The sequence below is a fragment of the Microplitis mediator genome, chromosome 4, assembly GCF_029852145.1.
Source record: "Microplitis mediator isolate UGA2020A chromosome 4, iyMicMedi2.1, whole genome shotgun sequence".
NCBI classification, from domain to species: Eukaryota; Metazoa; Arthropoda; class Insecta; order Hymenoptera; family Braconidae; genus Microplitis; species Microplitis mediator.
The window spans coordinates 10,834,740-10,861,370 of record NC_079972.1 but is presented as its reverse complement, the minus strand read 5'-3'; the positions used below and the strand labels follow the sequence as shown (position 1 = coordinate 10,861,370).

The 26,631-nt window shown below is 28.1% G+C and overlaps 5 protein-coding genes across 6 annotated transcripts in view; 2 read left to right on the top strand and 3 right to left on the bottom strand.

The window, feature by feature from the left end:
* The first annotated feature begins 1,391 nt into the window (after nucleotides 1-1,391).
* On the top strand, nucleotides 1,392-3,787 carry LOC130666442 (uncharacterized). The gene is made up of 3 exons (XM_057467439.1): nucleotides 1,392-1,906; nucleotides 1,964-2,974; nucleotides 3,051-3,787. Exons 1-3 carry the CDS (start codon nucleotides 1,865-1,867, stop codon nucleotides 3,315-3,317), a joined length of 1,320 nt encoding a protein of 439 aa, XP_057323422.1. The 5' UTR covers nucleotides 1,392-1,864; the 3' UTR covers nucleotides 3,318-3,787.
* Nucleotides 3,788-4,321: 534 nt separating this feature from the next.
* LOC130666728 (thioredoxin, mitochondrial) lies at nucleotides 4,322-6,334 on the top strand. The gene is made up of 3 exons (XM_057467959.1): nucleotides 4,322-4,579; nucleotides 4,659-4,782; nucleotides 6,053-6,334. The coding sequence occupies exons 1-3, from the start codon at nucleotides 4,425-4,427 to the stop codon at nucleotides 6,167-6,169; spliced, it is 396 nt and encodes a 131-aa protein (XP_057323942.1). The 5' UTR covers nucleotides 4,322-4,424; the 3' UTR covers nucleotides 6,170-6,334.
* A 26-nt stretch (nucleotides 6,335-6,360) lies between these two features.
* LOC130666727 (uncharacterized protein C7orf50 homolog) lies at nucleotides 6,361-8,238 on the bottom strand. The gene is made up of 4 exons (XM_057467958.1): nucleotides 8,014-8,238; nucleotides 7,693-7,915; nucleotides 7,426-7,618; nucleotides 6,361-6,783 (listed from the first exon to the last, which is right to left on the bottom strand). The coding sequence occupies exons 2-4, from the start codon at nucleotides 7,911-7,913 to the stop codon at nucleotides 6,496-6,498; spliced, it is 702 nt and encodes a 233-aa protein (XP_057323941.1). The 5' UTR covers nucleotides 7,914-7,915; nucleotides 8,014-8,238; the 3' UTR covers nucleotides 6,361-6,495.
* Nucleotides 8,239-11,851: 3,613 nt separating this feature from the next.
* On the bottom strand, nucleotides 11,852-15,789 carry LOC130666711 (acetylcholine receptor subunit beta-like 1). Its single transcript, XM_057467939.1, has 5 exons — nucleotides 15,669-15,789; nucleotides 15,457-15,593; nucleotides 15,009-15,163; nucleotides 12,888-13,962; nucleotides 11,852-12,091 (listed from the first exon to the last, which is right to left on the bottom strand). Exons 1-5 carry the CDS (start codon nucleotides 15,724-15,726, stop codon nucleotides 11,927-11,929), a joined length of 1,590 nt encoding a protein of 529 aa, XP_057323922.1. The 5' UTR covers nucleotides 15,727-15,789; the 3' UTR covers nucleotides 11,852-11,926.
* A 1,896-nt stretch (nucleotides 15,790-17,685) lies between these two features.
* LOC130667078 (furin-like protease 1) overlaps nucleotides 17,686-26,631 on the bottom strand; it is a 107,154-nt gene continuing 98,208 nt past the window's right edge. The window contains exon 13 of one of the 2 annotated variants that reach the window (XM_057468483.1): nucleotides 17,686-18,896. In XM_057468483.1, the coding sequence (XP_057324466.1) occupies nucleotides 18,451-18,896 (446 nt within the window). In that variant the 3' untranslated portion in view covers nucleotides 17,686-18,450. The remainder of the gene's footprint in view (nucleotides 18,897-26,631) is intronic. The other variant, XM_057468484.1, reaches the window with a different exon arrangement.

Sequence of the window (26,631 nt, the reverse complement as noted above, 5' to 3'; positions counted from 1 at the left end):
TTTTCCAATTATGTCATTTGTCAAACACTGCAAAGTAATACAAGTATTAATTAAACTTAATCACTTAAATATCTAGACGTTATTTTTTTAATTTTTCAGTAACTTTTTTTATTTACTTCTTACGAACTTCAAATTTTTAACTTCACATTTTCGAATAAATAAAAATATTTTTAAAATGACAAGAAAAATTTATTTCAAATTAACATTTTAATTTAAAATAAAGTTCAAATTGAAGTATTTATAGAATGTTCGAGTATCGATTTACGTAAGCTTAACTTCGAGTTATTTTAATAATAAAATATTGAAATTTTTTGTGATATAGAAGTCAGCGGGTGTCTAACAATTTTTTAAACTTAGAAATTAATTACGAATAAATATTAAAATTATTTTTGAAAATATTCATACAAAGATTTTAAAATTAACATACGATACTTACTGTTGATTTATAAATATAGATACAAACCATAGGTGCGATTTTTTAAATATTTTTTTTTATAATTTATTGTTTTTAAAAAAATTCAAAAATTATGTAATACTGAAGTTAGCTGACGCCTGATAATTTTTGAATTATTTTTTTCACAACGATAAATTATTATAAGAAAATATGTTATATACTTGCACCAGTAGTTTTTTTTATGTTCTACATGTATGAGTGTGAAGTAGCTGACAGTTGGAAGTTTTTCAATTTTTGAATAAACAAAAAAATGCTAGTAGAATAAAAATTAAAAAGTATGTATTCATATAAATGAAAAATTAGAACGCGCTTTTTTTTTCAATTTCATTATTTGAATTTATTTATTTACTTACTTAAAATTTATAAATTATCGCATGTCTGATATATTCACATTCATTCTATAAATACGTATTTTTAGTTTTTTTTTTGTCATTGATTTGTTAATATAAGAAAAATCCGAAAATTTTGAGTTGTCTTCGTAAGCCTGAAGTTAGCAGACAATTGAGAATTTTCGGATTTTTTTTTCAACAAATTAATTACAAAAAAAAAAAAATCTAAAAATATGCGCATGTAGAAAATTGAAAAAGTGACAGGTGCGATTTAAAAATTTTTTTTTTTTTTTATAATCTACCATTTTTAGTAAAATTCAAAAATTATTAGACGTCAGCTAACTTCAGTGTCATATTGTCTTCTAACTTCAGGATCATAAAATTATTATGATAGTGAAGTTAACCAACGTCTACTAATTTTGGGATTTTTATAAAAACTGAATTATAAAAAAAAAAATATTTTGAAAAATTGCACTTATAGTTTATTAAATTTTCTACATGTGCATATTTTCGGTTTCTTTTTTTTTTATTTTAAATGGTTGAAAACAAAATTCGAAAATTGACGATTGTTTGCTGACTTCAGGATCATAAAATTATTAGAGTTCGGCAAACTTCAGTATGATTAAAAAAGTGACACTTGTCGGTTATATTCACTCATAACATATATATGCAAGCATTTTTTTCTTCGCTAAAAATTTAAAAAATAATTGGTCAATCTGCTGTCCAATAGAGTTTTAAAATTTTTCATTGGCTTACAAGTAATAACCGTCGCGCTTTTGTTTCCGACATCTTTATTCACTTGCAGACAAAAGATATATAAATTTTTATATCGAAATGTAGAATCATGCATGAAATAAATAATTGCATTGTTTAATTAAATAAAGATATTTATAAGTAATGTATTAATACATTAAAATATTATTAGCTAAAGAATTAATGTGTAATTCTACCATTCAATTTAATTATAAAATATGAGATAAAATTTTCTACTCTCACGATTAAATTGCATCATTTTTTTATTGTGTTGTATTTTGTTCCAAACTACTGATAGTTTTAAGAACAAGGAATTGAATTGATAGACATGGATGTTAATAATATCAAACCAGAACCATTAATTCGTCCAGTAAGTGATTTATAATATTTAATCAATTATTTGTATTTAATTAATAATTACTTTTAGGCAAAATTAAATATTCTCTTTACTCAAACTGATTCAAGTCCCAAAATGAGTTCATCGTCAGTATCATCAATCGGGAATCCAGTTCTTCCAGCTCTCGTGACTACTCAGAGCCATGGAATTACTTCAGCTTGTGACTCATCAGTAGCAACGTCACGAGTTTCTACATCTTTAAATCCTAACTTATTTATGCCCAGTGGATCACAAACTAATGCAACGTCATACTCATACCCAACGTATCCTGGGTGGTACGCTAGTGCTTCGACTGCTCGAGTGTCTTATGATACACCTGGATATGCTTCTGTCTCAGCAGTTGCTTCGTATAATGCTATTTATCCATTATCGACTGTTTCAAATACTCCCGCTGCTTCAATGGCCTCTACTTCATCAGTTACTTATAGTTCTTCAATCGTACCTGCGTCGCCAGTGGTTTACTCTTCGTCAGTAGCTTCTGCAGGTTCAATTAATCCTGTTTCTTCAGTAGCATCTTCATCAGTAGCTTCTGTACGTCCAAATAATCCTGTTCCTTGCGGATCATCTACATCAGTAGCTCTTAGATCTCAAGTATTCTCTACTTCAATGATTCCTCTACCCCCAACTAATTATGTAGCTTCTTCAGTATCATCATCAGTAGCTTCTGCAGGTCCCATCAATCCTGTTTCTTCAGTAGCATCTTCATCAGTAGCTTCTGTACATCCAACTAATCCTGTTCCTTCCGGATCATCTACATCAGTAGCTCTTAGATCTCAAGTATTCTCTACTTCAATGATTCCTCTACCCCCAACTAATTACGTAGCTTCTTTAGTAGCATCTTCATCAGTAGCTTCTGTATGTCCAATTACTCCTGTTCCTTCAGTAGCATCTACTCCAGTAACTCAACTTCCTCTACCTCCAACTAATTATGTAGCTCCTCCAGCTGCATCTTCAACAATTCCTACTCGACAACAAACTGCAATTCCTACAACTCGAGCTGTTGAAGCAGTGCCTGGTCGGCAATCAAGATACTCCTATCAGGTAAATATTAATTAAATTGAAATATACATTTTTTACAATTAAGTATTTAATACTGAAATGGTTTTTATTTTAATAGGACTATGATGAGGAAGATTACGACGACTACAAAGATGACTATGTGCCGAGATACAGAAATCGAAACAGAAATTATTATGACTATGAAGATGATTATGTTCCGAGATATAGAAATCGAAACAGAAATTATTATTTTTATAATCGCAATCGTAATCGTAATCGCAATCGTAATCGTATCGTGACTAGGGACACACATATTTATCGTGGTAATAATGAATACAATTTTTATTTCAGCCGAGGCAATACTATAATATATAACTTTTACTAATATAAGTACTGCTATCAATATTTTTACAAATAGTGCTATAGTTTTTTATTTATTAACAAACACTAAAAATTTTTTCATTTCTCTAAATACTATAATATTTAAAATAAACAAAAAAAAGATTCTTATTTATTTAATTATTACAAGATAATTTTGAAGCTCGATAATGCGACAAATAACGAATAATAAATCACATAAATGATATTTGCATGAAAAGGTTTGAAACCTTATATTTAGTTATCAATTTTTATTCAAACGAAGTTTCCAAACTGGTATGCTAGAGGAGCTTCACTACTATCCTGCGGTCCTAATATATATTCTATAAGTTATCGAAAGTGAAATTTATATGTTCGATGATCTGACTCACAAAATAATCATCAATAAATACCTTTATATAATCAATGAGTTTACGTTACCATAATGCTTGCTGCTGGTCATTAATAATTTTTGTTAATTGTTTACTTATTGTAATTAATAAAGTATTTTAGGTAACAAATTTCTGTCAATAATTTAATTACTGTCATAATTAAGTAAATTTATTAAACAGGATGCAGTAGAATTTATTAATTAAAAATTAATTATTAATTATTAGTTTTATAAAAACTAAAAAATTTTTAATTCTACAAATTTTTATTTGAATAATTGAATTAAAATTTTTTCTCAGTTGTCAATTGAAGTTGAATTCAAAATTAAGACAGACCTAATTATTGACATGATTTTATTTAATTATTTATTAAATTTTCTTCAACTTTTTTTACTAATAAATATTTTCATATGAACTTAATTTGCCCCACATTTTACTATGGGGTTTTTTGAAATTTTTATGGCATATTTTTAAATTATTTTTGAATTGCTAGCGATTTTTTTTTAAAAACATCAATTTTTTGACGTCTCTTTATATTTTTATTAACAATAAGTGATTATTGATACCAGGATTCAAATTACGCGCCTTTGGTAAATTTACGCGCAGAAGATAAATTGAATGCTGAGACTCGCGCATGTTGAATTAAATTAAAGGTTATCGTTACTTGAATAGATCATCACTGTCGATAAGTTTAATAAGTAATTGTTAGTTAAATATAATTATTTTTTATTTAAAAAACAACAATCATGTTACGAGCAGGTATTCGTTTTTTTGGAGTTACTTTTCATACAAGAGAACTAGCAACTGTCGCTTCACCAGCTTTTAAAGTTCAAGATGACAAAGATTTTAACGAGAGGGTAAAAAATGCAAAGCTGCCTGTTATCGTTGATTTTTTTGCGACGTAAAATTATTTTTTATTAATATACAATAATGAGTTATAAATAACAAGTACTAACAATCACTGTTTTCAATTATTCCAGATGGTGCAATCCATGTCGTTTATTAACACCACGTTTAGAATCAGTGATTGCTGAAAAACAGGGTAAAATTTTGCTAGCCAAAGTTGATATTGATGAAAATGTTGATCTAGCAATGGACTATCAGGTAATTTTATTTTAATTAATATTTTTTTCTTGATAGCAGCATCGAAACTCAGTTTCAGTGTCTCTAAAGGCAGTCAATAGAAGATAATTTCAGTTCTATGCCGCGAATGATTATTAGAAAACGCGTTAATTGTCAATGTCGTCAGCAGACAGAAACATTTACGTTTTGTCCCTTGGGAATAAACAAATAATCCCTGATATTCAAGCTGGCGACAATCTACTGCAGCAACTTATCAAATTGGCATTTCCTTAAATTAACGGCAACTGGTCGCCAACTTTCTGAGAAAGTTGTCCCTGATAGCCAGAGTTTCTGATCAGAAAGCTGGTTTCAATTACATGTTATCGAGTGGACGACAACTTTCAGCTTTTGTAACCGTTGACTACAAGTTTTCCAGAAAGTTGGTGACAATTTGCTGCCGCAACCTGTCAACAATTTTCTGAGAAAATTGAAGGCAACTTTCTGTCAACTAATGTAATCCCAACTTTCTCATAAAGTTGTCATCAACTTATGAAAATATCAATTTGTTGCGGCCAACTTGGCGACATGTTGCGGCATTAGATCGTCGCCAATTTTGTAGGAAAATTGATAACAACTTGTCAACAGTTATAAAAGCTGCAAGTTGTCATCAACGATTCCGCGCATTTTCATCCCCCGACAAAATATCCTATCAGCAAAATTTCTCTTTTTTATTTAACTGTTTTATTTGTACTATTCACAACTAATTTGGGTGCTTGTTTTTCAGGAAAATTACGGGAATTTATAAATAAAAAATAACTACCTATTTAGAGTGCTAGTTTTTCAGAAAAATTATGAAAATCAAATCTAAAGATATTTTGTCGGGGATATTATGTCTGGGATGTTTCTTACTATCAGGGATGTTTCTGCCCGCTGACTAAAGACTTTCGCAATTTAAACTCTGATACTTGTCATTTTTTTAATAGTAATTTCAGAGCAGTAATTTTATTTGCGTAAATGACAGTTCTGACTGTCATTAAGTTTTATAAAAATTAGTGTCAGTAATAAATAGTATTTAATAGCTGATGCCACCATTGGTCGAAAATTAACTTGTTTCTGACTGGCTGCTGACACTGAAACTTTAAGTTCCAATGCAGGTAATCATGAAAAATCTCGTGTGTAACTCTGGATGAAACACGATTTCCACTTGCGGGTGATGTCAGCCAACTTCACCTTGGTCTGAAATCGTTGTTTTATCCCTTGTCACGCAGTATACTATTTTAACCAAGCAATTAATTTAAACATTTTCTAATAGGTACAAACGGTACCAGTTTTAATGGCGATGAAAGATGGAAAAGTTTTGGAACGAATTGTCGGTCTTCAAGACACAGATAAACTTAGGCAATTCGTTGACAAATATGCTGATCCATAAATCAACTATATATAAATGAAATAAAATAAATAAATAAAGTATGAAGGATTAATTTAGTTACCGATTGTATGAATTTTCCTATTAGGGACTTAGTGATTATAATTTATAAATATGTCCAAAACTATTTCTTTTCTTAAATAAAATTTATTTTATTGTACAGCGTAATTGCCGTAGTATGTACAAAAAATTTAAATTAATAATCGATCAGATAATTTGCCTAAGAACATAAAATTTAAAATAGCTGTTTTAAATAGAGAGTTGTCATTATTAATTTATAGCCGAGTATTGAGGATTCTCGTTTATTTTTTAAAATACTGATATATATTTTAAGTTTCTGTTGGCAAAGCTTGCAAGAGTTGTCGAGCGCGTTTGTATTCGACAGTTTCAATAACTTCATCAGTCTCGTCTTCTTTTTCTTGGTTCTGTTCGCATTTCTTTATAACTTCGACACCTTTTTTGTATAGAGTTTCCCGTGCCATGCCTTTGCAGCCTTCGAAATATTCCAAGACTGTTGGGAAAACAGAGTCAGGGACAGATGCCTCGTCTAATAAATTGTCCATCAGCCAAATTTGCTTCAGTTTTTCAAACTTCCATTGACTTCTCGCATGTTTCCACTATCAATAAAATATTTTTAATTAATTCATAAATTTAAAATTTAATTACATAATATATGGGGCATTGCACGTCAAATCGGACGGTTTCAAAAATTGTTTTTTCCGATTTTCTTAATTTTTTAGTACCCTTCAAAAGAGGCTTTCTGGTAAATTTTGAAATTTTTTTGATCAATGATTCAAAAAATTTAGAATTTTCAAAAAAACCGCTCTTTTTATGGTGCTTTAATCATAACTTTCGTAATAATGGTCGAAATTCAATAGTTTTTTTTTTCAAAATTTTCGTTTTTAGATGGCCTTTACAGCAAAAAATACAAAACAAATATACGAAATGTTTTTAATCGAGAATTTTGAATTTTAAGTTTTCAACCGTGTTTTTAAAACTGTCTTTAAATCTTAAACTTCTATCGAATCTGCAAGTTTTAAGCCCGGTCCGGTAATGGGCCTTCCAAAATTATTATTTTTTTTCGATTTTTGAAAATTGAAAGCATTTTTTTTTCGCTATAAATTATTATCATTACCGATTTTTGAAATTGTACACTTGTAAATACCAAAAAATTAAGAAAATCGGAAAAAACAATTTTTAAAACCGTCCGATTTGGCGTGTAATGCCCCATATATTAATATAAATATATAAGTAAATACCAGAGAAATATAATTCAAAGCTTTGTTCATTGCTTCCTGTTTGCTAGCTAATTTTTTCTGCTCTTTTTTTTCTTCTTCACGTTTCCTCTTCAATTCTCTTTTAGATGGGCCTTTTTCCGTTGATTTTTTTATTATTTTTCTTATCTTGGTGTCTTCGTGTAGCTCTGCTACATCTTCATCTTGATTTTCGTTACTGTAAATAAAGTTTTTAATTAAAATTAATAATAAAATAAAATAAAAATGGACAAAATGAATTAAAAATAAAACCTTTCTTCGTCGATCTTAATTTTTTTCGATGGACTTTCTTCAGCAACGTCATCCTTATTCTTTTTTCTCTTCTGCTTGACTTTATTCTTCACTACCACTTGCTCTTCATCGTCATTTTTATCATCAGCAGTCTTGCTTTTTTTTTTCTTTGATTTTTTATCCACGTGGGTCACTTCCACATTTTCGGATTTTTTATTTTTGTTACCTAGAGTCTTTGCCATATCTAGGGTAGAAATTTTTTTAAAATTATTAAATAATTTAAAATCGTTAATATTTTATTTTATTACTGTTATCATTATTATTTTTGAAAATTAATCTTACCTGTACTTAGTCGAGTGTAACCTTAAAATTTATCAATACTCTTTATGAGCTTCCTCATAAATTTTAAATAAATCGTTTAATGATTAATGAATAATTTATTTCACTAAATAAAGGTAACTAATATAATTTAGTTTATTCAAAATAAGTTGTCATATATTATTTATATGTTTATTTTTTAATTACAAAGACCACGTTATTCATCTGTATTTTTTTTCATTTCTTTTTTTTTTTTTTTACATTTGTGTTTATATATGCGCTGGCTGTAAAGTGTCACCTAGTGGCCTAGTGGGTATTATAATACGCCTGATCACGATGACACATAATGACATTCTCACTTACCGACTGTAAGTCTTAAAAAATGTGCATGAACCTGAAGTTAGCAGACAATTAAAAATTTTTAAATTTTGTTTTTGATGATTTAATTTAAAAAAAAAAATACTAAAAAAATGCACATGTAGAAAATTAAAAAAACTATATGTGCAATTTTTTTAAATGATGTTTTTTTTAATTTATGGATTTTTTAAAAATTCAAAATTTAATTGACGTCGGCTAACTTCAGTATCGTAAAAAGTGCATGTGTTTAAATTTAAGTAGATCCCGCCAAAATATCAATAAATGCATAATTTAAAAAGTACCCTTTTTCTCCCATTTATAATAAGTTATTTTTCGAATATTTAAATTTACCGCGCAAGTAGGAAGAATAATTAATAAATTATTGATGAAAATAAAAAATTTCAAGTATATTTTTTAGTCTAATTAATATAATTATTGACACAAATAAATTTTAATAATTAAATTTCGATTTTGAAATTTCGCGCCAAATTGGCGCTACTGCGCGTTGCTGTATTCAACGTTCAAATTTTTGCTAAAGTGGGGGTGGGAGAATGAATCGCAAAATCGATTGCTTTGTATCAACTAGCGGTCCAATAGCGGCAGTCAGTATCATCAACAATAGCAGTAGTAGTCCAGATCTTTCTTTACGTTTAAATTAAAACACAGTATTACAGTTAATTCGCGGAATTATCCATAAAATTTATTGCCCATAGTCATTGTTTAATTAAAATGTGCAGTGTTTGTAAAATTTAAATTGTGCAAAGTGTCTGTGGTGTCGTTAAGTGTTGAATGTCCAGTGCTAGTGTAAAGTCTTGCGAATTGCTGATGCTGATGACTTCCAAGTTCCTGAGCAAAATCATCTGGCATCGTCTGGTGGGAAATAGCAGTTAAGTTTCTTTTTTAATTTTTAAAATCTTTTTCTATCATATTCTGCCGCCATTTTATTTTGACGTCCGATTTTTAGTTTTCTCCAATTTCTAATAATTTATTTTTCAAAGTTAAATCCATTATCAAATAGTACCCCCCCCACTTCCGTGTATAGATTTTAAAAATTTATTTATGAATAAATTTAAAATTCTATTTTACTTAATAACGGAATAACAATTAAAATATATAATTCAAGTCTAGTTATTTAAATCAGAGTAAAATAAATAAAATTATTGATGTTTAACGTCATTAATTTTATTAAAGACGGTGTATATTTTTTTTCTTTTACAAATAAATATTATTACATTGACCTTATTAACAATATAATTAATAAATATAATTAATATATATTCATATTATTTATTTATCCATCGGCGTATTACGCAGCTAAAAGGCTTCCATTAACTACTTAGTATTTGTTTATTTAATTAATATATTAAGCCGGTTAATTATTTATAAATTAACATGTTCATTTAATAAATTCATTAATATATCACGTTACTAATTCCAAAAAGACATATTTTTATTCATCCTTTTGGTTTGGGGGAGTTTCCAGAAGCCAAAAGGGCACACATTTTTCTTTTTATTACGAATCGTTTAGGAGACCGATTTTGAAGCTCGAAATTTAAAAAAAATTTTTGAACGCCAAAAGGGCATGTAAGTTAAGTCATGCGTCCTTTAGGCTTTTAAAATTTTTTTCAACTTCCCGCTGTGAAAATTGAAAATTTTCAAAAAGACGAAGTTATTGGTTTCAGTCTGAATTTCGAAAATCGAATTTTCAACAGATTTCGACCTTTTGAGGTACTAGAAAAATATTCTGACCATTTTTATAGAGACGTCCGCGATATTTTTTCCAGCGAAATGTTTATTTTTTCGGTTCAACCTCCAAGAGCTCAAAAGTTTACTAATAGTAACATTTTCGAGTTCTTCGAGCTCGAAAACATCAGGTAGTTTTGGGGTTGGCCCACAGGGTCAACCGTTTTTCAGTTTTTACTTTTTAATTTTTAGCTCTGAAATAATTTTACCACACAATTGGCATTGATAAACAGATCATTCGCCATTTGGCTTTAGGAAGCTCCCTAAAGCCAAAAGGGCGAATAAAAATATAAATTTTTTTGGAATTACGCTGGTCACAAAAATTAAGGGATATAAAAAAAATTCCAAATTTTTGAGTGATTTTCAACATGCTGTAACTCGGTGAAAAATGGTCGTAGAGTAAAAATTCTTAGGATTACTCCGGAACCGTGCATGATAAAAAAATTTGAAGTTCAGATCTGAAAACTAGAAACTTGAAGCTACAATTTACTTTTTTTTTTTTTACTCTACACTGAGAGAACAATTTATCTGAGCCAAATAAATAGATTTATTTGACTGAACAAAATCATTTATTTCATTCAAATATATATTCGTTTATAGTTAACAAATCTTGATTGAAAAAATATTCCAAATGAAGATTTGTTAACTATAATCAAATAATTATTTCATTTAAATGAACCATATCTTTGTCTCAAATAAATACTAATTAGGTCCATTCAACTATGGGATTTATTTGCCTGAAACAAATCTTATTTGGCTCAAATAAATTGTTCTCTCAGTGTACGACCATTTATCACCGAGTTACAGCATGTTGAAAATCACTCAAAAATTTGGAATTTTTTTTAGATCCTTTAATTTTTGTGACCAGTGTAGTAACCCGATATAATCTAACTTGACTTATTGTTGCTATATTTAACTAAATTAATACAATGCACAAATAATAAACAGTAGCTACTAATAGTATGTCTTATATATCTGCGACTATGAGATATTTTTTACTAAATAATTTTGTTTTTTTTTGTTTTTGAGCATTCTTATAATTATATATTTAAGATAAGAGACCTAGGACCCGATCAGGGACTAGAACCCGATCACTCATGTATTTGTATATCTATATTTACTAAATATAGATATGTAAATATATGGATGCTAATTCCCTGATCAGCTATTAGGTCGTCTACTGTATAAATCATATATTTAAATGAATAATTATATTTTAAAATAAATAATTATTATTGCGAATTAGCAAAAAGAATAATAAGTTGCGTTATAATAAATTATCTACATAATTTAAAAGAACATTTATTTAATTCTCACACTAGTAAATTCTAATTATTGTATTTATTATGAGGAAGACTTTTCATAAATTTTATCTTTGGGTTTTTTTTCTTTTTTGTAACAATACTTTAAACTATTTATCATTTAATGTCACGCTATAAAATAACATTTTTCTATTTTAAACAAAACGTTTCTTTTCTAATTAAGTTAAAAAATAATTAACAGTTTTATATATTAATAACAATTAATAAAAACAATTATTACAGTAACGATATTTAAAATATTTTTTTTGGCGCACGAAATAATTATAAAATATATAAATTATATTATCACAATTTTTTTACATAAACTTCGAAGACTTTCAAGGACATGCGCATTTACAAACTAATTTGTTTATATTAATTATTTAAATTAGTCATAAAAATGATATGCGTGACAAATAATTATATTATTTGTTAGTACGTTTCTTTTTTTCTTCTTGTGAATAATAAATAATAATAATAATTATTATTACTATTTAATTTAAAAATGGTATAAACAATAAATAAAATATTTAAAATTACTTTCCGCGGTAAATTTCTATAATTCGATCTTGATCGACGTATTCAAAGATGTGAGGAGCGTCCATTAATATCCCAATAGTACCAGCTGTTGTTACAATAAAGAAAATATATAATTGAAGACGATCAATCACCATTGCAACGTATTTCCAATCTTCTCTTGTCTGTTAAATAAATAATTTTAATTAATAATTAAATTTAATAATTTTTTAACTTCCCGCCATGAAAATTTTCAAAAAACGGGAAGTTATTGGTTTCAGTTCGATTTTCAAAAATCGAGTTTTCATCAGATCTCGACGTTTTGAGACCCTCGGAAACTACTCTGACTGTTTTCGGATGGACGTCTATGTGAAAACTGATTTTGGTCGTACGATAGCTTTGGAACGAATCAACTGATTTGAATGTACTTGGCGGGAATCGAAAGGGATCATCAAGACTTAGATCTGGATAAAATTTCTTAATAAAAGTCGATTGGTCGAGTAGTTTACGAGCTATACCATAAATAAAAAATAAAAATTTTTCTTTGTTGGAATTTTTTTCACATAACTCATAAACCGCTTGCCCGATTGACCCCAAAATGTATCTAATTCTAAATCTTGATGAGCTCTTTTGATTGCCACCAAGAACGTTCAAATTGGTTGATTCGTTCCAAAGATATCGTACGATAAAAATTAATTTTTTTTAGTTACATGGTTTTTTTTTGATTGAACAACAAATCAAACATTTTTTTACTCTGAAGAGCTCAAAAATTTACAAATAATAACATTTTCGAAATCAGCGGAGTTTGGGGTCAGCCCACAGGTTCAACCGATATTCAGGATATATCCGGGCAAAATCCAATATATGTTTTATATATACGATATATATTCAGATTTGCCCAGATATATACTTTTTTCGTACGGTCTTTTAATTAAATAGTCAAGTAATTTAATATTTTGAATGATATAAAAATATAAAAACCTGAATATAAAGATCTTCATTTCTGAGATGTTCAGCAATAAATTCAACAGCTTCAGTAGCTTTGGTAGCTTCTGGACTCAATAAAACAGAATCAGAACTTTCAGATCCACGTCTGTCACCTAAAGGCTCATTGTTACCAGCACCCGCACCAGCAGCAGCTCCAGTTACACCAGAAGCGGCAGTACTTGTAGTGCCGGTATGATGCGCTTTGCGATTTATTTTACAATTCGGATGATGTAAATCAGATAACTCCATTATTTCCATTTTAGATTTACTCATCCCTCCGGGCAAGTGTTCCGTTGGACTGCCTGAGTACGTCGACGTCGGCAGTGTCACGTTTGGTATCTCCATCATCCACCTGAGCCGGGTTTTTTTTGGTCGACGCATCAATAATATTGCCGGTAAGTATTTCAAAAATATTTTACGAATCATCTGGGGCATTCTGTGAGTCCTGGGGCCTCGGAAATTCCAATTTATGATAATGACGGTCACCAGTATACTGACGGTATTCATGATGAATGTGAATAATAAATATTTAGCAATCAGTGGCAACACCAGAGAAGTCGGTGGTAATATTTTACTGACGAGAAGTAAAAATACGACAAGTGAAAGCAAAATACTGATACCCAGAGTTACTTTTTCGCCGGCTTCTGCTGGTAAATAAAATACCAGTACACATAAAAATGATATCAATACTGTTGGTAGTATCAAATTAACGGTATAGAACAATGTTTTGCGGCGTATTATTATGTAAAATGTAATATCTGTTTCCGTGGGGAAGTCTCCTTGATAAGTATTTAAATATGCCGGTACACTTATTATGTCCCATGTTCCACTTTTCCAGTAGTCTGATAAATCCACAAAATTTTTATCGTTATACAAAGCCAGTGATACTTGGTCACCGTTAAATGTCCATGAGCCGAATTTCATAATACATGTTTGTTGATCAAATGGAAAATATGTTACGTCAATAGTACATGAGCTCTGATATATTGCTGGTGGTACCCAAAGTACTTCACCGTTTGGATAAATCAAAACGTTACTTTTATAACGTACTTCGTAGTTACCATCAGCACTGAAAATTATCATTCAATAAAACGTTAATATTTATTACTGATACATTTATTGCTATGAAAATTTAAATGGTAAAATAAAATTAAATGCACTTAGATATTTATCGAATAGATAAATAATTTAATAATTTATTGAATAGAAAATTTAAAAAAATATATTGACGAAAATTGTTGCATTATAATTTAAAAAAAAAATTAATATCTTAAAAATTTGAATTATTGGTAAATTATTATAAATATATTTTTATAATTTATTACGTGAGTTAATAATTTATTACTAGAGAGTTGAATCAAATATTTGAATTTGAGTAAAAAAATTCTAAAGCTAGCGAATGATGAATTTTATTAATTATTAAAAAATTTGAATTATTTTATTCAAACACTTTTTGCACGGCTCTAAAAAAGAGCACTCAATAATAAACGTATAGGGTAGAAGTGCCATTAGTGGCTATTGCTCTATTTTTGGACATTTAGAACTTTTTATTAACTAATCAAAAAGTATAAAATAAAATTTTCATGGCAACAGTAGGATAATAGAATCCTTAGATTTGGAAATTTAATTATGTCACTGCGTCTTTTAAAAATTATTTTATTTTTATTTTTCGAGTGGCCAAAACTGGCTCTAAAGTGGCCAAAATCGGTACTTATGGATATACTGTAAAAAATTAGCGGAGTGAACGCGGGTTAAATCCGGAATGAATGCGGAGCGGATGACTGTTTGTTTATTTAATCTCCTCGGAGTGAAATTCACTCCGAAGGGGAGTTAGATTTAATATTGAAAATCCGGTTCGGAGTGAAATTCAATCCTAAAAAGTCTTTATTTTAATACTAAGACTCCAAATCGGAGTGAATGCAGGTTTAAATAAAATTCAGATCACTCCGAAAACACTCAACTGAAAAAATTAACTGTCTATTTACTCCGTATGCGGAGTAATTTTTTTTAAAACTCCGTAAATTTGAGTGACGAAGTGAATTTGAGTTGAAATAAAATCCGCAATCACTCCCAATTTTTTACAGTATATATTTTTTAAAATAATAAAAATCTTACTTGTTAAATAATACAATATCAGGTTTCCAAACTTTATCTGGCGGTAAACGTAATACTCCGATACCACCGTAGTCAGCTTCGTCCCATTGCAATTGATAATCTGTCCACACAAATCTCAACCACACATTCGATTTCATAATCTGATTTTTTTCGTTCTACATTAAATAAAAATCAATGATTGTCAATTAATATATTATATATATTTACATATACTTAAGTCAAGTCTTTATTAAAGTAAACTTAATAATCGCGCGATAAATTATTTTGTATTTCAAATGTAAACATTGAGTCTTCTCTAAAAATTGTGTTGCGGAAAATGATTTAGGTTCAATTTTTATCGAAACTGTCAAATACATTTGAATTTTTAATATGTAAATAATAAATTCTAATCGTTAATTACCCTAATTATTATTTTTCTTTACATAAAGAGATAAATAAATACACGTACCACATTGATAAGTTGGACAAAAGCGAGACCAAATCTTACATGAACTTTTTCAGTCATATTTTGAACTGGCCTAATAAGCTTATTGTAGCCCCTAAACAAATCTCGCACCAATCTTTCTTCATCTTCAGAACACAGACCTATCAATAATTATAATTAAAATAATAATAATAATTATTTTGATACTTTTTTTTTAACATTTTTTGAAAACTTACCAATACAAAAAACAGCAGATATTAATAATAATTTCAATATTTTCGAGTAGTTGTACATTTCGAGCAGAGTGACATCCGCCCGACTGCCATATTCATCCCCCGCCCACAAAATCAATAGGGGCTGTTATCTATACCTTTTAAATAATGAGTAAAGACGTTTTCTGCATTTCCATCAGATGCATCCCCGAAAGATTGCCATCCCTCAAAAAAATAGTTTTTCATCCCTCGTACCAACAAGTGAGAAAAAATTAAACGTCAAAATTTTTTTATCCGTGACATTTAAATTTACTTTTGCAATAATAAAATATAAATAATTATTAATGACTTAATTTTTATTTTTACTTGCAAAAAAAAATTTACGAGTTTGAAATTAAAAAAAAAAAGTACTGACAAGTTTTTATTTTTATAATTAAATTTATTTTAAAACAATTACATTTTTAACAATTAAAATATTTTTAACAAACGTTTTATGTTCACATTTAAAATAATCGGGTTTAAAAAATTAAAATTTATTATTTATAAAAGGAATTAAATTTTTTTTTAAATTTAATCAGATCTAAATTTTTTTTTTATATAAAAGTTGCAACCATTTATTGCAAAACAATGAATACAATTATTTGGTATATGAGATATTAATAATCGAAGAATATATAATTATTTATTATCTATTATTATTATTATTATTATTATTATTATTATTATTATTATTATTATTATTATTATTATTATTATTATTATTATTATTATTATTATTATTATTATTATTATTATTATTATTATTATTATTATTATTATTATTATTATTATTATTATTATTATTATTATTATTATTATTATTATTATTATTATTATTATTATTATTATTAATTATTTAGTATTGCTGTACACTATTACATTTACACAAGCTGTCATTTCAAGTCCATTTTCTCGTACGTAGTGAAATACTTAAATAATATCTGTTGTATTAAATTTTAAAATTATATAATTTTTATTAGCCTCAATTATTATTTACTTAATTACTCAAAAAAATGGAGCTTTTGTTCAATCCCTAGTAGCCGAATTACGGTAAATTACCGTATTTTACTGCAAAATATCGTAATTTACCGCATTCCGAAGAATTACCGAAAAATACCGTGATTTGCGGCATTTGACGATAAAAATCTCGCAATTTTACCGTAAATTTGACGTAAGACGGTTCTTTTACCTACATTACCGTCCTTTACGATACGATGCAGTATTTAACGGCATTTTACGGTAAAATCTTGCAATACCACCGGAAATTTTGCAGTGCATTGCCGCAATTTCACCGTAAATTTGCCGTAAATTACCGTGAGTTAGGTACTGTGCGGTAATTTACGGCAAAATTCCCAAGGTTACCGGAAATTTAACAGTGCATCGTCGCAATTTTACCGTAACTACTGCGGTATTTTACGGTAATTTACTGTAATTAGAATCCGGTAGGGTTATATTCATTAAATATTAATTATCTAAAATTTGTGATGTTTTTTTTTCATAAAATTAAATTTATAAATTGATCTTTAAACTGATACTCATAAAATATCTAATTATTAATTAAAAAATGTACCTGAGACCATTTCTTATTAATATCAAATATTTATACTAATGACTTCTACAATTAATTATTATTATAAATATCATTCATTTAATTTTCAATAGAAATCATACTAATTTTTTTTTTACATAAAAAATTCAATGATTAACGTTTTATGAACCATAAAAATTAGGGGTCTGCAAATTGTGTCGAATTCAAATTAAAAATTTAGTAATTCGGAATATTCGAATATTTAATTTTCCGCTCACATGTAAAATAAATTATAAAATTATTTTATTTAATTTTAAACTTTTTGAAATTCAAGTCTATAATAATTCGTAAATATATCAAATAAATACTGAACTCATTAAAAAACTTTGACTGATCATTAGTCATAACAAAAGTAATTTTTTGGATTTCTAATTCCATTTTAAAAAATTTATATATAAAAATAACAACTTTTATAATTTTTTAACTACATGGAATACTACTGAACATTTTTTAAAATAATTTACATTATTTATTACCCAGGAAAAAAAATTTAAGTCAACATACATTTAATTTTTTGAAATTTAAAATTTTCATTGACATCAATAGATCTATTCAAATTAATGTAGATCTCTTTCGATCTCAAATTAAAAAAAAAAATTTTATTTTTCACAAGTTTCCAAAACAAAACTGCAATTTTTATTGTCAAAAATTTGCATAGTGAACGTATATTAAATCCGGAGTAAATCCAAAGCCGAGTATTTTTTATTTTTCTAATTTTATCGAAGTGAAATTCTTCCAAAGAAGAGTTCACGTAAAAATTATGGATTTGAATGAATGCGGATTAAAAATGTACCTGAAGATCGAAACGTTTTTCGCGGAACGAAAATAAGAAAAAAGAAATGAAAAGTAAAAAATCTACTGGATCTAAATTTCGGAAATGTTTCACACGTCATCCGAAAATGACAGGCCACCCCAACTACCCCTTAAGTCGCCTTTATACACAAATTTCAGGAATTATTTTCATTTTCGATGCGTGAAAAACGTTCCGATCTTCAGGTACATGATTAAAATAAAATTCACATGACTCTGAGATCTCTCCGTTAAAAAAAAAAAAAGTTCTATTTATTTCGTATGCAGAGTAATTTTTTCTAAACTTCGGAACTCTGTGATGGAGTAAATTCAGATTAAGTATTCAGATCTAAACTATTTTTCCCGGGTAGTAAAATGGAAAAAAAAAATCTACTCGCTTTCGGATTGGTATTGGTCTAAATTACGATTACTGTTGCCGTCTTTGAGTTGATCATTGGGTAGAGGCAGTTCCATGTATCCGTGATTGATAATTTTTTGTAACTTTTTCGATGAGGAAATCCATAAATAAATGACAATACCAATCATAAGAATGGAGCTTAATCCTAATACAATAGTCATCCGATAAAACCACACAGTTGATTTGGTCTTCCACTCGATAGACTTTAAAATGCATTGAAAGGTCTCCATTTCCGGTGGTATAGGATTAGAATCCGCATGGCATGATGTGCAATCGATATCTGAAGGCCCCGAACAGGTCATACAAGAGTAATGACACGGAATACAGGCATTCTTTCGTTGGTCGTGATCCACATACATGTTATGAGGACACTCTGATAAACAACGACCTTCGGAGATAAACCACCCGAGTTTACATTCTACAAAAAAAAAAAAAAACATTATTTAATATATAAATCGACATTTTAAATACAGTCGAATCGCGTTATGAGTCCGCCTAGGGGTGTAACTCAGACTTCCTCTATTTTGCAAGCGTGTGAAGTGTACGTGATTATTTTTGTAGTCATAGAGGAGGAATTTCTTCCAAGAAATATATGTCGGCGGACTCATAACGCGACTGGACTGTAATTTTTTTTTTTTAATTATTATTTAAATAAATCAATTGAAAAATAATTTTTAGCTCCAACTACTCGGTCTTCTTAAATTATTTTTTTTTTTTTAAATTCTATAATAATCAAACTTTATATTAATATTTTTAATTACTGAGGAAATCTCATATGAAAAAAAAAATAATTAAAATTTTATTTTATCGATAAAAGAAAACAAATTGTCTTAAACAATAATTTCGTTAATAAAATACATATGGTAATTTGATACATATTTATAATATATATAAATTTTCATGCGTTTCTAAAAGGGGTAAACTGCTTTAATATTTAATTAAATACTTCTTATCAAAAAATAAATTTTTTTTGCATCTGATTCAAAATTCGAACATGCGTTTTTTTTACTATTAGATGACTAATTGCGACTTAATTATCAACAATAATAATAAATAATGCACTGCTAAAATTTGCGGAGTAAACGCAGATTATATTCGGAGTAAATGTAAAGCGGGTGACTGGTTATTTATTTAATCCCCTCGGAGTGAAATTTACTCCGAAGGGGAGTTTAATTTAGTATTAAAACTCCGAATCGAAGTACATGCGGACTTAAGTAAAATCCAGATCACTCCGAAATCACTCCGCTGAAAAAAGTCCTATTTACTTCGTATGCGGAGTGACTTTTTCTAAAACTCCGGAACTTCATGCACTGCAAAAAATTTTCGGAGTAAACGCGGATTAAATCTGAAGTGAATGCGGAGTGAATACGGGGCGGATGACGGTTTATTTATTTAATCCCTTCAGAGTGAAATTTACACCGAAGGGGAGTTTATTTTAATGTTAAAACTCTGAATTGGAATGAATGCGGATTTAAATAAAAGCCAGACCATTCCGCTGAAAGAACAAACTCCCTATTTACTCCATATGCGGATTGATTTTTTTTAAAAACTCCGAATGACGGAGTGAATTCGGATTTAAACAAAATCCGTAATCACTTCGAATTCACTCCCGATTTTTCGCAGCATACACAGAATAAAGGACTTCCTAGAAATTGCATTATAAATTGAAAGCAAAAATTTTCTTGGGGAGAGAAAAAATTTTTTGGGGTCAGAAGAAAATTCTTGCGCCAAATAAATATTTGTCTTCAAGTCATAACGCAAAATATTTCTTACGCCAAAAAATCTTTTTGATAATAATGATTAATATTCATTATAATAATTGTTAATAAATTAATGATTATTTAACATGCAAATTATTCCTAAAAAAAAAAAAAAAAATAATTTACATTATCTGACATTCACAAGCATTTTAAATATATATGCATATAATTTCAAATTCTTATAACTAATTTAAATTTATTTATTAATAAACCACGCATGCAATTTAAAAAAATAATAAATCAAAGTGTAAGGAAGTGTTAAAAAATAGGATATTATTAAGACAGTGTTTATTTGTGTAAGTAAATTAAATTTGAAAAATTAGTCGGACGTGTAGTTTAAGAAGTGATAAAAAAATAAAGAAGAGAATTTAGAACAGAAACTAAACTCACCGTAGCAAAAGCGATGAGGGATAAGTGAATTTGTTGTAGATGTAGAAGAAGTTGCGCGTAGGCTGAAAAAATCCACTGGAAATAAATCGCCCCAGAGTAAATGGATACCTAGATACTCCAATTAACTCGTCCTATTTAACTTTCAACAGATTAATTATACACAACTCTTAATTACTTACACTTAACACTAAAATTAGTTTAACTTTAACAAATATTACACGAGCCCAAAATAATTTTAAATTAATTTAAAAAAAAAAATAAATGATATTGCGACAGTCAAATAAATAAAAATAATAAAACAGAACATGCATAAATAATAAAATATTTAATACCCACTTCTGGACGTCGTAGAATTAAAATATTACAGTTATGTCTGGTGATAAATAGTGAGCAAATTTCATACAACTATAAAACGCGCTAGTCCATAAAAAATAATCTTTTAAAGTAATAGTTATAGTAACAATAAAACAGTTGATAAGCTTCAAAAAATCACAATTAAATAAATATTATCTAAGAGAATTGTTATTGTAAGCAATAAAACCAATAAGCTGTAACATCTACCGGAAATATTAAGCTTAGATTAATTTTTATTTTATAAATAAATCGACTGTCCAATTTTAAAGTCTAGTGCGAGCCAATTATTATTTTTCTCTTTATTTCTCTTATAAAAAAAATGAAAATGATCTTAAAAAGTACACTGTAAAAAATTAGCGGAGTGAACGCGGAGCGGGTGACTTTATTTATTTAATCCCCTCGGATTGAAATTCATTTCGAAGGGAAGTTTAATTTAATATTGAAAATCCGGATCGGAGTGAATGCTTGGAATAAAATCTAGATCACTCCGAAATCACTCAATTGAAAAAACACACTCCCTATTTACTCCGTATGCAGAGTGATTTTTTTTACTCCGGAACTCCGAGTGATGGAGCAAATTTGGACTGAAATAAAATCCGTAATCACTTCGAATTCACTCCCAATTTTTTGCAGTATGATTTTGTATATCAAAGGAAAAAAGTACGACATTCTTACTCGCGTTTGCCGCACGAGCCAAAGGCAAAGGCGGCAAACAAGAAACTTTCAGTTCCCCATCTAGATCTGTGGTGTGACTGAATTTTTGCAACGGAACTTTAAAATTTTCACGATTATTTTCCGAACGGTGTGTGTATACACTGTAAAAAATTTCGGTGTAAAAATGGACCCGGAGAACTTTACACGGCCGTGTAGTGTGAAATTCTTTCGGTATAAATTTTCCATCCGGGTAATTTTAACACGGTGTAATCTACTTTTTTTAGACCATTCCGTGTTACTCGTTGTAGTTTTAATTAACGAGCAACAAACGATCATTGAATATTTTTAACTACTTAATTAATAATTACATTAATTTTATTTAGATATTAAATAGTATCTTTAACATTTAAATATTTTCATGATTCATTTTCTTAACGCAAAATTATCATAAATTATACATTTACGCGTTTGGCGGTGTAAAAATTTTAAATTCACGTCGCCTAAATTGAATACCGAATTTTGTGTAAAATTCACACCAAAATTTTTACACCGAGACATTTACACTACACCAGGTCCAAAAATTTTTTTACAGTGTACACGCATGTGTATAAGGGAGAAAGTGTCATTTTTTTTTTTCATAAGAAAACTAATGAAATAAATATGCGCATGTGTCAACTTTGCTGCGAACAATGACAAAAATTTTAACAGTTCGTTGCAAATGTGGTAAAAAATACTATCAAGGGGACGTTGCAATTCTCCAATTCCTGTATTTGGTGATTTGCGGTAGGCAATTACACACGCGAATGGAATGTCTTACTTTCCTCCGTAGGTGTGCAATATAATAGCAATTAAAAAAAAAAAGACGAAAATAAAAACCCTTAAAAAATTTGGCGCACTGGATTTTAAATTTGGACAGTCGTAAATGTATTGCGTGCGGGTTACAAAAAGCAAAGTATATATATAATATTTTTTTTTCTTTAATTAATTGATTTATGATATACAAATAAATTTGCGTATAAGATTCATTATATTTTTTAATCACTTATTTAATTTATCAATATATATATATATATATATGACTATATATGCATATATACTTGTGAAACATCAGGCATTACAGTCACACTTTACACTTATATCATTTTATCCATATAAATTATTTTTAATTTATTGTTTTGTTGTTTTCAATAAGAAAACAAAAAAAAAATAATTGCGTGGGTGATACAAATTTTTAATCACTCATTATGTCATTATAATAATAATTATTATTATTATTCAATAATTATTACCATCCATTCATCTTTATAACTTAAGATATTTAAGATATGTCACTCCTCCAAAAGCGAAGATACATTTTCATATATTTATATATTACATACAAACATTTACAATAAATACAATTATTTTTTTTGTTCATTTAGTTATTAATTACTCATTAATAATTAAACATTCACGATGGGTTTTATTTAATAGTCTTGTTCTACGAGCAATATATATATAGGTATATCTATATATATATTTTTTTTTCTTAATACAATCGACTGATTGACTCATTCATAATTATGTATTGATTTAAAATTATTAAGCGTTAAATCGGTAGTTTTGGAATGTTCCATATTTTAATTACTAATTAATTTAATAATAATAATAATTATTATGCCGACTTTGATTGAGCCCATCGTGATGTAATTATATAATTGAACTAAAGAGGAATAAGATTTACTGATAAAATAAATGGAATAGATTTTCAAAGAAAAAATTACTCAGTCCGTTCTATAAAAAGTCCGACGTTGGTTTTATTACTTTAATATAAATTTAATTTAATTAAAATATCCTCTTTGATTGACATATCTAGATATTATAATTATTTATTCCTCGGAGTACTTTCGTTTGTGAGCTTGAATAGGATTTTAACATTCAGAAAATAAAATTAACGAGTAGAAATTTTTGTTGGACACAAAGCTCTAGATTAACGACGGATAGTTTTTCTTTCTTTTTTTTTTTATTTATTATTTTACAAGTGATGATTATCTTTATTTCATGGACTAATAGCATCAATGTAGAATTACATTCGTCATTTATGATTAAGATGTTGATATATATATGTATATATGGTTGCGTAACAACATATCCGCGGACAAAATATCCGCCGACAAAATAACCACACGAGAAAATACTCGCGGAAATAATATCCGATGAATAAAATATCTACGGACAGAATTTCCGGAAATGAACACACCAAAGATATGAATTCATCAGATCAAAATTTTCAGTTAAAATAACAGTAGAAGAAAGTTATTAAAATCATATTTTATAAACATTTATCATTTAATTCATTAAATACTTGATGCGAAAATACATATGATTGATACATACATAAATAAACGTGGAACATAGCGCTCTTTTTTCACGAATTTTGTGTGTTTGCAATAAAATATCTACGGACAGAATATCCTGAAAATTGACGTAACAAAGGAATGAATTCATCACATCAAACATATTAAATATCAATTGAATTTTTTTACGGATATTTTGTCTACAAATTTTTTGTCCGCGTATATTTTGTCTGATGGATATTTTGTCGCACGGATATTTTTTTGCGGATATTTTGTCGCGGATATCTAAGCATGTCACTATGTATATATATATATCGCGTTACTGATTTTAAAAGGACTTACATTTTTATTTGCCCTTTTGTCCTTCGAGAGCTTCCCAGAGCCAAAAGGGCGCATAATTTTTTCTTTAATACAAATCGTTTTGGAGACTTATTTTTAAGCTCAAAATTAAAAAAAAATTTGAATGCCAAAGGGTCATATAATTTAAGTCATGCGTCCTCAGGCATTCAAAGTTTTTTTCCCATACCTCAAACGCGAAGCGGAAAGGTTGTGCTTTATAACAGACTTATTAAGGTCACGCGAGTTTCTCACATTAAACTGTATATATTATTTTCATTTCCCATTTAAACGTTATTAACAACACATTATTATAAAGAGGAAACGTTAATGGATGAGCCTGATAATTTCATTAACTTGCCCGATACGTATTATTATAAAAAAAAATTATCGTAGACGTCAGTTAGTCTGTACACGGAAAAAACAATATAGTAGTGGCAACTCTCTGGAATAGTACTGAGTACTTTCTGTAAAAAAAAAAAAATTCCAGACAGTACTGTATGCTACCCTGATTGAGAAACCTAATTTGAAATAATTCAAACACGATCCGAAACAATTCAAATGAGATTTCTGAATTAGGGTATCTAGACTATATCCACTGCTATCTAAACTATATCTACTACTGTCCGGGATAGTACTCAGTACTATCCCGAGAGTAGTGGATACAGTCTAGATAGCATACAATACTGTCTGAAACTTTTTTTTTACAGAAAGTACTCAGTACTACCCCAGAGAGTTTCCACTACTATATAGTTTTTTCCGTGTAGTTCAAAAAAAGTCTGTGGCACGAATATTTCCAGAACGACTTGACGAAATATCTGTGAAGCCAAACTATTCGTAACGTGATTGGTCAAAAGCAAAAAAATATATGCAAACGACACGAAAATATACATTAAATAAATATATGAAAAATGACACCCGCACGCTTGCGTGTGAAATATGTACGCTAGTAATTAATAAAAAAAAATTGACCTCAAAATATTGCATGAGCGTTTTAGGTCTGCACTTTTGGATTTTTTGAATTTTCAATTTTTAGTTTCAAAATAAGTTGACCAAACGATTGGCAATTAAAAAAAGTCACATGCGCGCCCTTTCGGTTTTAAAAAGCTTCCTAAAATCAAAAGGGCGAATAAAAATTCAAGTCTTTTTGTATTTAGTAATGCGATATAAAAAAAATCAAATTAATTAGAACAAATTAATCAGTTATTTAATACTGAGCGTTAATAATCAACTCAATAAATAAGCTTTCCAGTTAAATTGATAATAAATAAACATTTAAATTGTAAATATGTTTCTCTAATAATTAAACAACAAAAATATAATTCAAATATTTAAAACTCGTTAAAAGATTATTACTGATTACGATAACTAGTGAATGATAACAATAAAAAAGCACAATACGCTGCAATTATATTCTATGAAATGTCAGCTAAAAGACACTAAATATGAATAATTAAATTCAATCACAGATATTTATGTATTATTATTGATTTTTAATAATTAGTAAATTATTTAATTATGTTAACTACAAATCTCCAGCCCGTATTTAATTAATTATTCAATTCGTTGGTAGAATACAATGCCCATAATTATTTATTATTATGAAAAATTTTTTTTAATCAATACCAATATCAATAAACAATCGGAAAAGAAATTCATTTTATTCAAGTGGTACCAAGTAAAAAATCGGCAGTTTTTTTTATTGTGTATTGAATTTATTATAATTATAATTATTATGTTTCTAAGTAGTTATCTATTTACTAAACAATAATTATTAAAGGTAATTCATTATTAATTATTATTGTTTAATTTGTGAAAATTTACAACTCGCGACTCAATTAAATTTTTTTTTTTACGTTTTATCAAAATAGGACGGCTTAAAGTATGTAGTTTATTTCAAATAATTAATTACGTGATAATAATTTTGAGAAAAGAAATTTAATTGATGTTTGTTTAAATTTTTTAATTGAAATTAATTAATTACTTATCCATTAATTTAAATGAATTTGGGGGAAGAGGTGGAAAACGGGGTCCTAAATAAATAGAAAAATTTTTTAGTTGCTGTTCAATCAAAAATTTCATTTTTGCGGGTAAAATGGGCTACCCCTAAAAAAGTGAAAAAAAAGTTTCTGCACGGAAAAAAATTTACTGTTGCTGCACCAGGAGGCAGCCATGTTGCAGCAACAGGATTAATGCTGTTGTTGCGACTTAATAGTAAAATATAGTTACACAGCAAAAAATTTTGCGTCATTGCGTAAATATTTAACACAAAAATTTTTAACACTAAGTTTTTTGACGCAATGACGCAAAATTGCTTACTGTG

Bases quoted from the DNA above. Each gene is read 5' to 3' on its own strand.
- LOC130666442 (XM_057467439.1), top strand. From the start codon at position 1,865: ATGGATGTTAATAATATCAAACCAGAACCATTAATTCGTCCA. The intron at 1,907-1,963 runs GTAAGTGATTTA...AATTACTTTTAG, and splicing joins CAGAACCATTAATTCGTCCA to GCAAAATTAAATATTCTCTT. The intron at 2,975-3,050 runs GTAAATATTAAT...TTATTTTAATAG, and splicing joins AATCAAGATACTCCTATCAG to GACTATGATGAGGAAGATTA.
- LOC130666728 (XM_057467959.1), top strand. From the start codon at position 4,425: ATGTTACGAGCAGGTATTCGTTTTTTTGGAGTTACTTTTCATACAAGA. The intron at 4,580-4,658 runs GTAAAATTATTT...CAATTATTCCAG, and splicing joins ATCGTTGATTTTTTTGCGAC to ATGGTGCAATCCATGTCGTT. The intron at 4,783-6,052 runs GTAATTTTATTT...ATTTTCTAATAG, and splicing joins ATCTAGCAATGGACTATCAG to GTACAAACGGTACCAGTTTT.
- LOC130666727 (XM_057467958.1), bottom strand. From the start codon at position 7,913: ATGGCAAAGACTCTAGGTAACAAAAATAAAAAATCCGAAAATGTGGAA. The intron at 7,619-7,692 runs GTTTTATTTTTA...CTTTATTTACAG, and splicing joins ATTAAGATCGACGAAGAAAG to TAACGAAAATCAAGATGAAG. The intron at 6,784-7,425 runs GTATTTACTTAT...TTTTATTGATAG, and splicing joins CTTTGAATTATATTTCTCTG to TGGAAACATGCGAGAAGTCA.
- LOC130666711 (XM_057467939.1), bottom strand. From the start codon at position 15,726: ATGTACAACTACTCGAAAATATTGAAATTATTATTAATATCTGCTGTT. The intron at 15,164-15,456 runs GTACGTGTATTT...TATTTAATGTAG, and splicing joins TTGTCCAACTTATCAATGTG to AACGAAAAAAATCAGATTAT. The intron at 12,092-12,887 runs GTTTTTATATTT...TTTATTTAACAG, and splicing joins ATGAAGATCTTTATATTCAG to ACAAGAGAAGATTGGAAATA.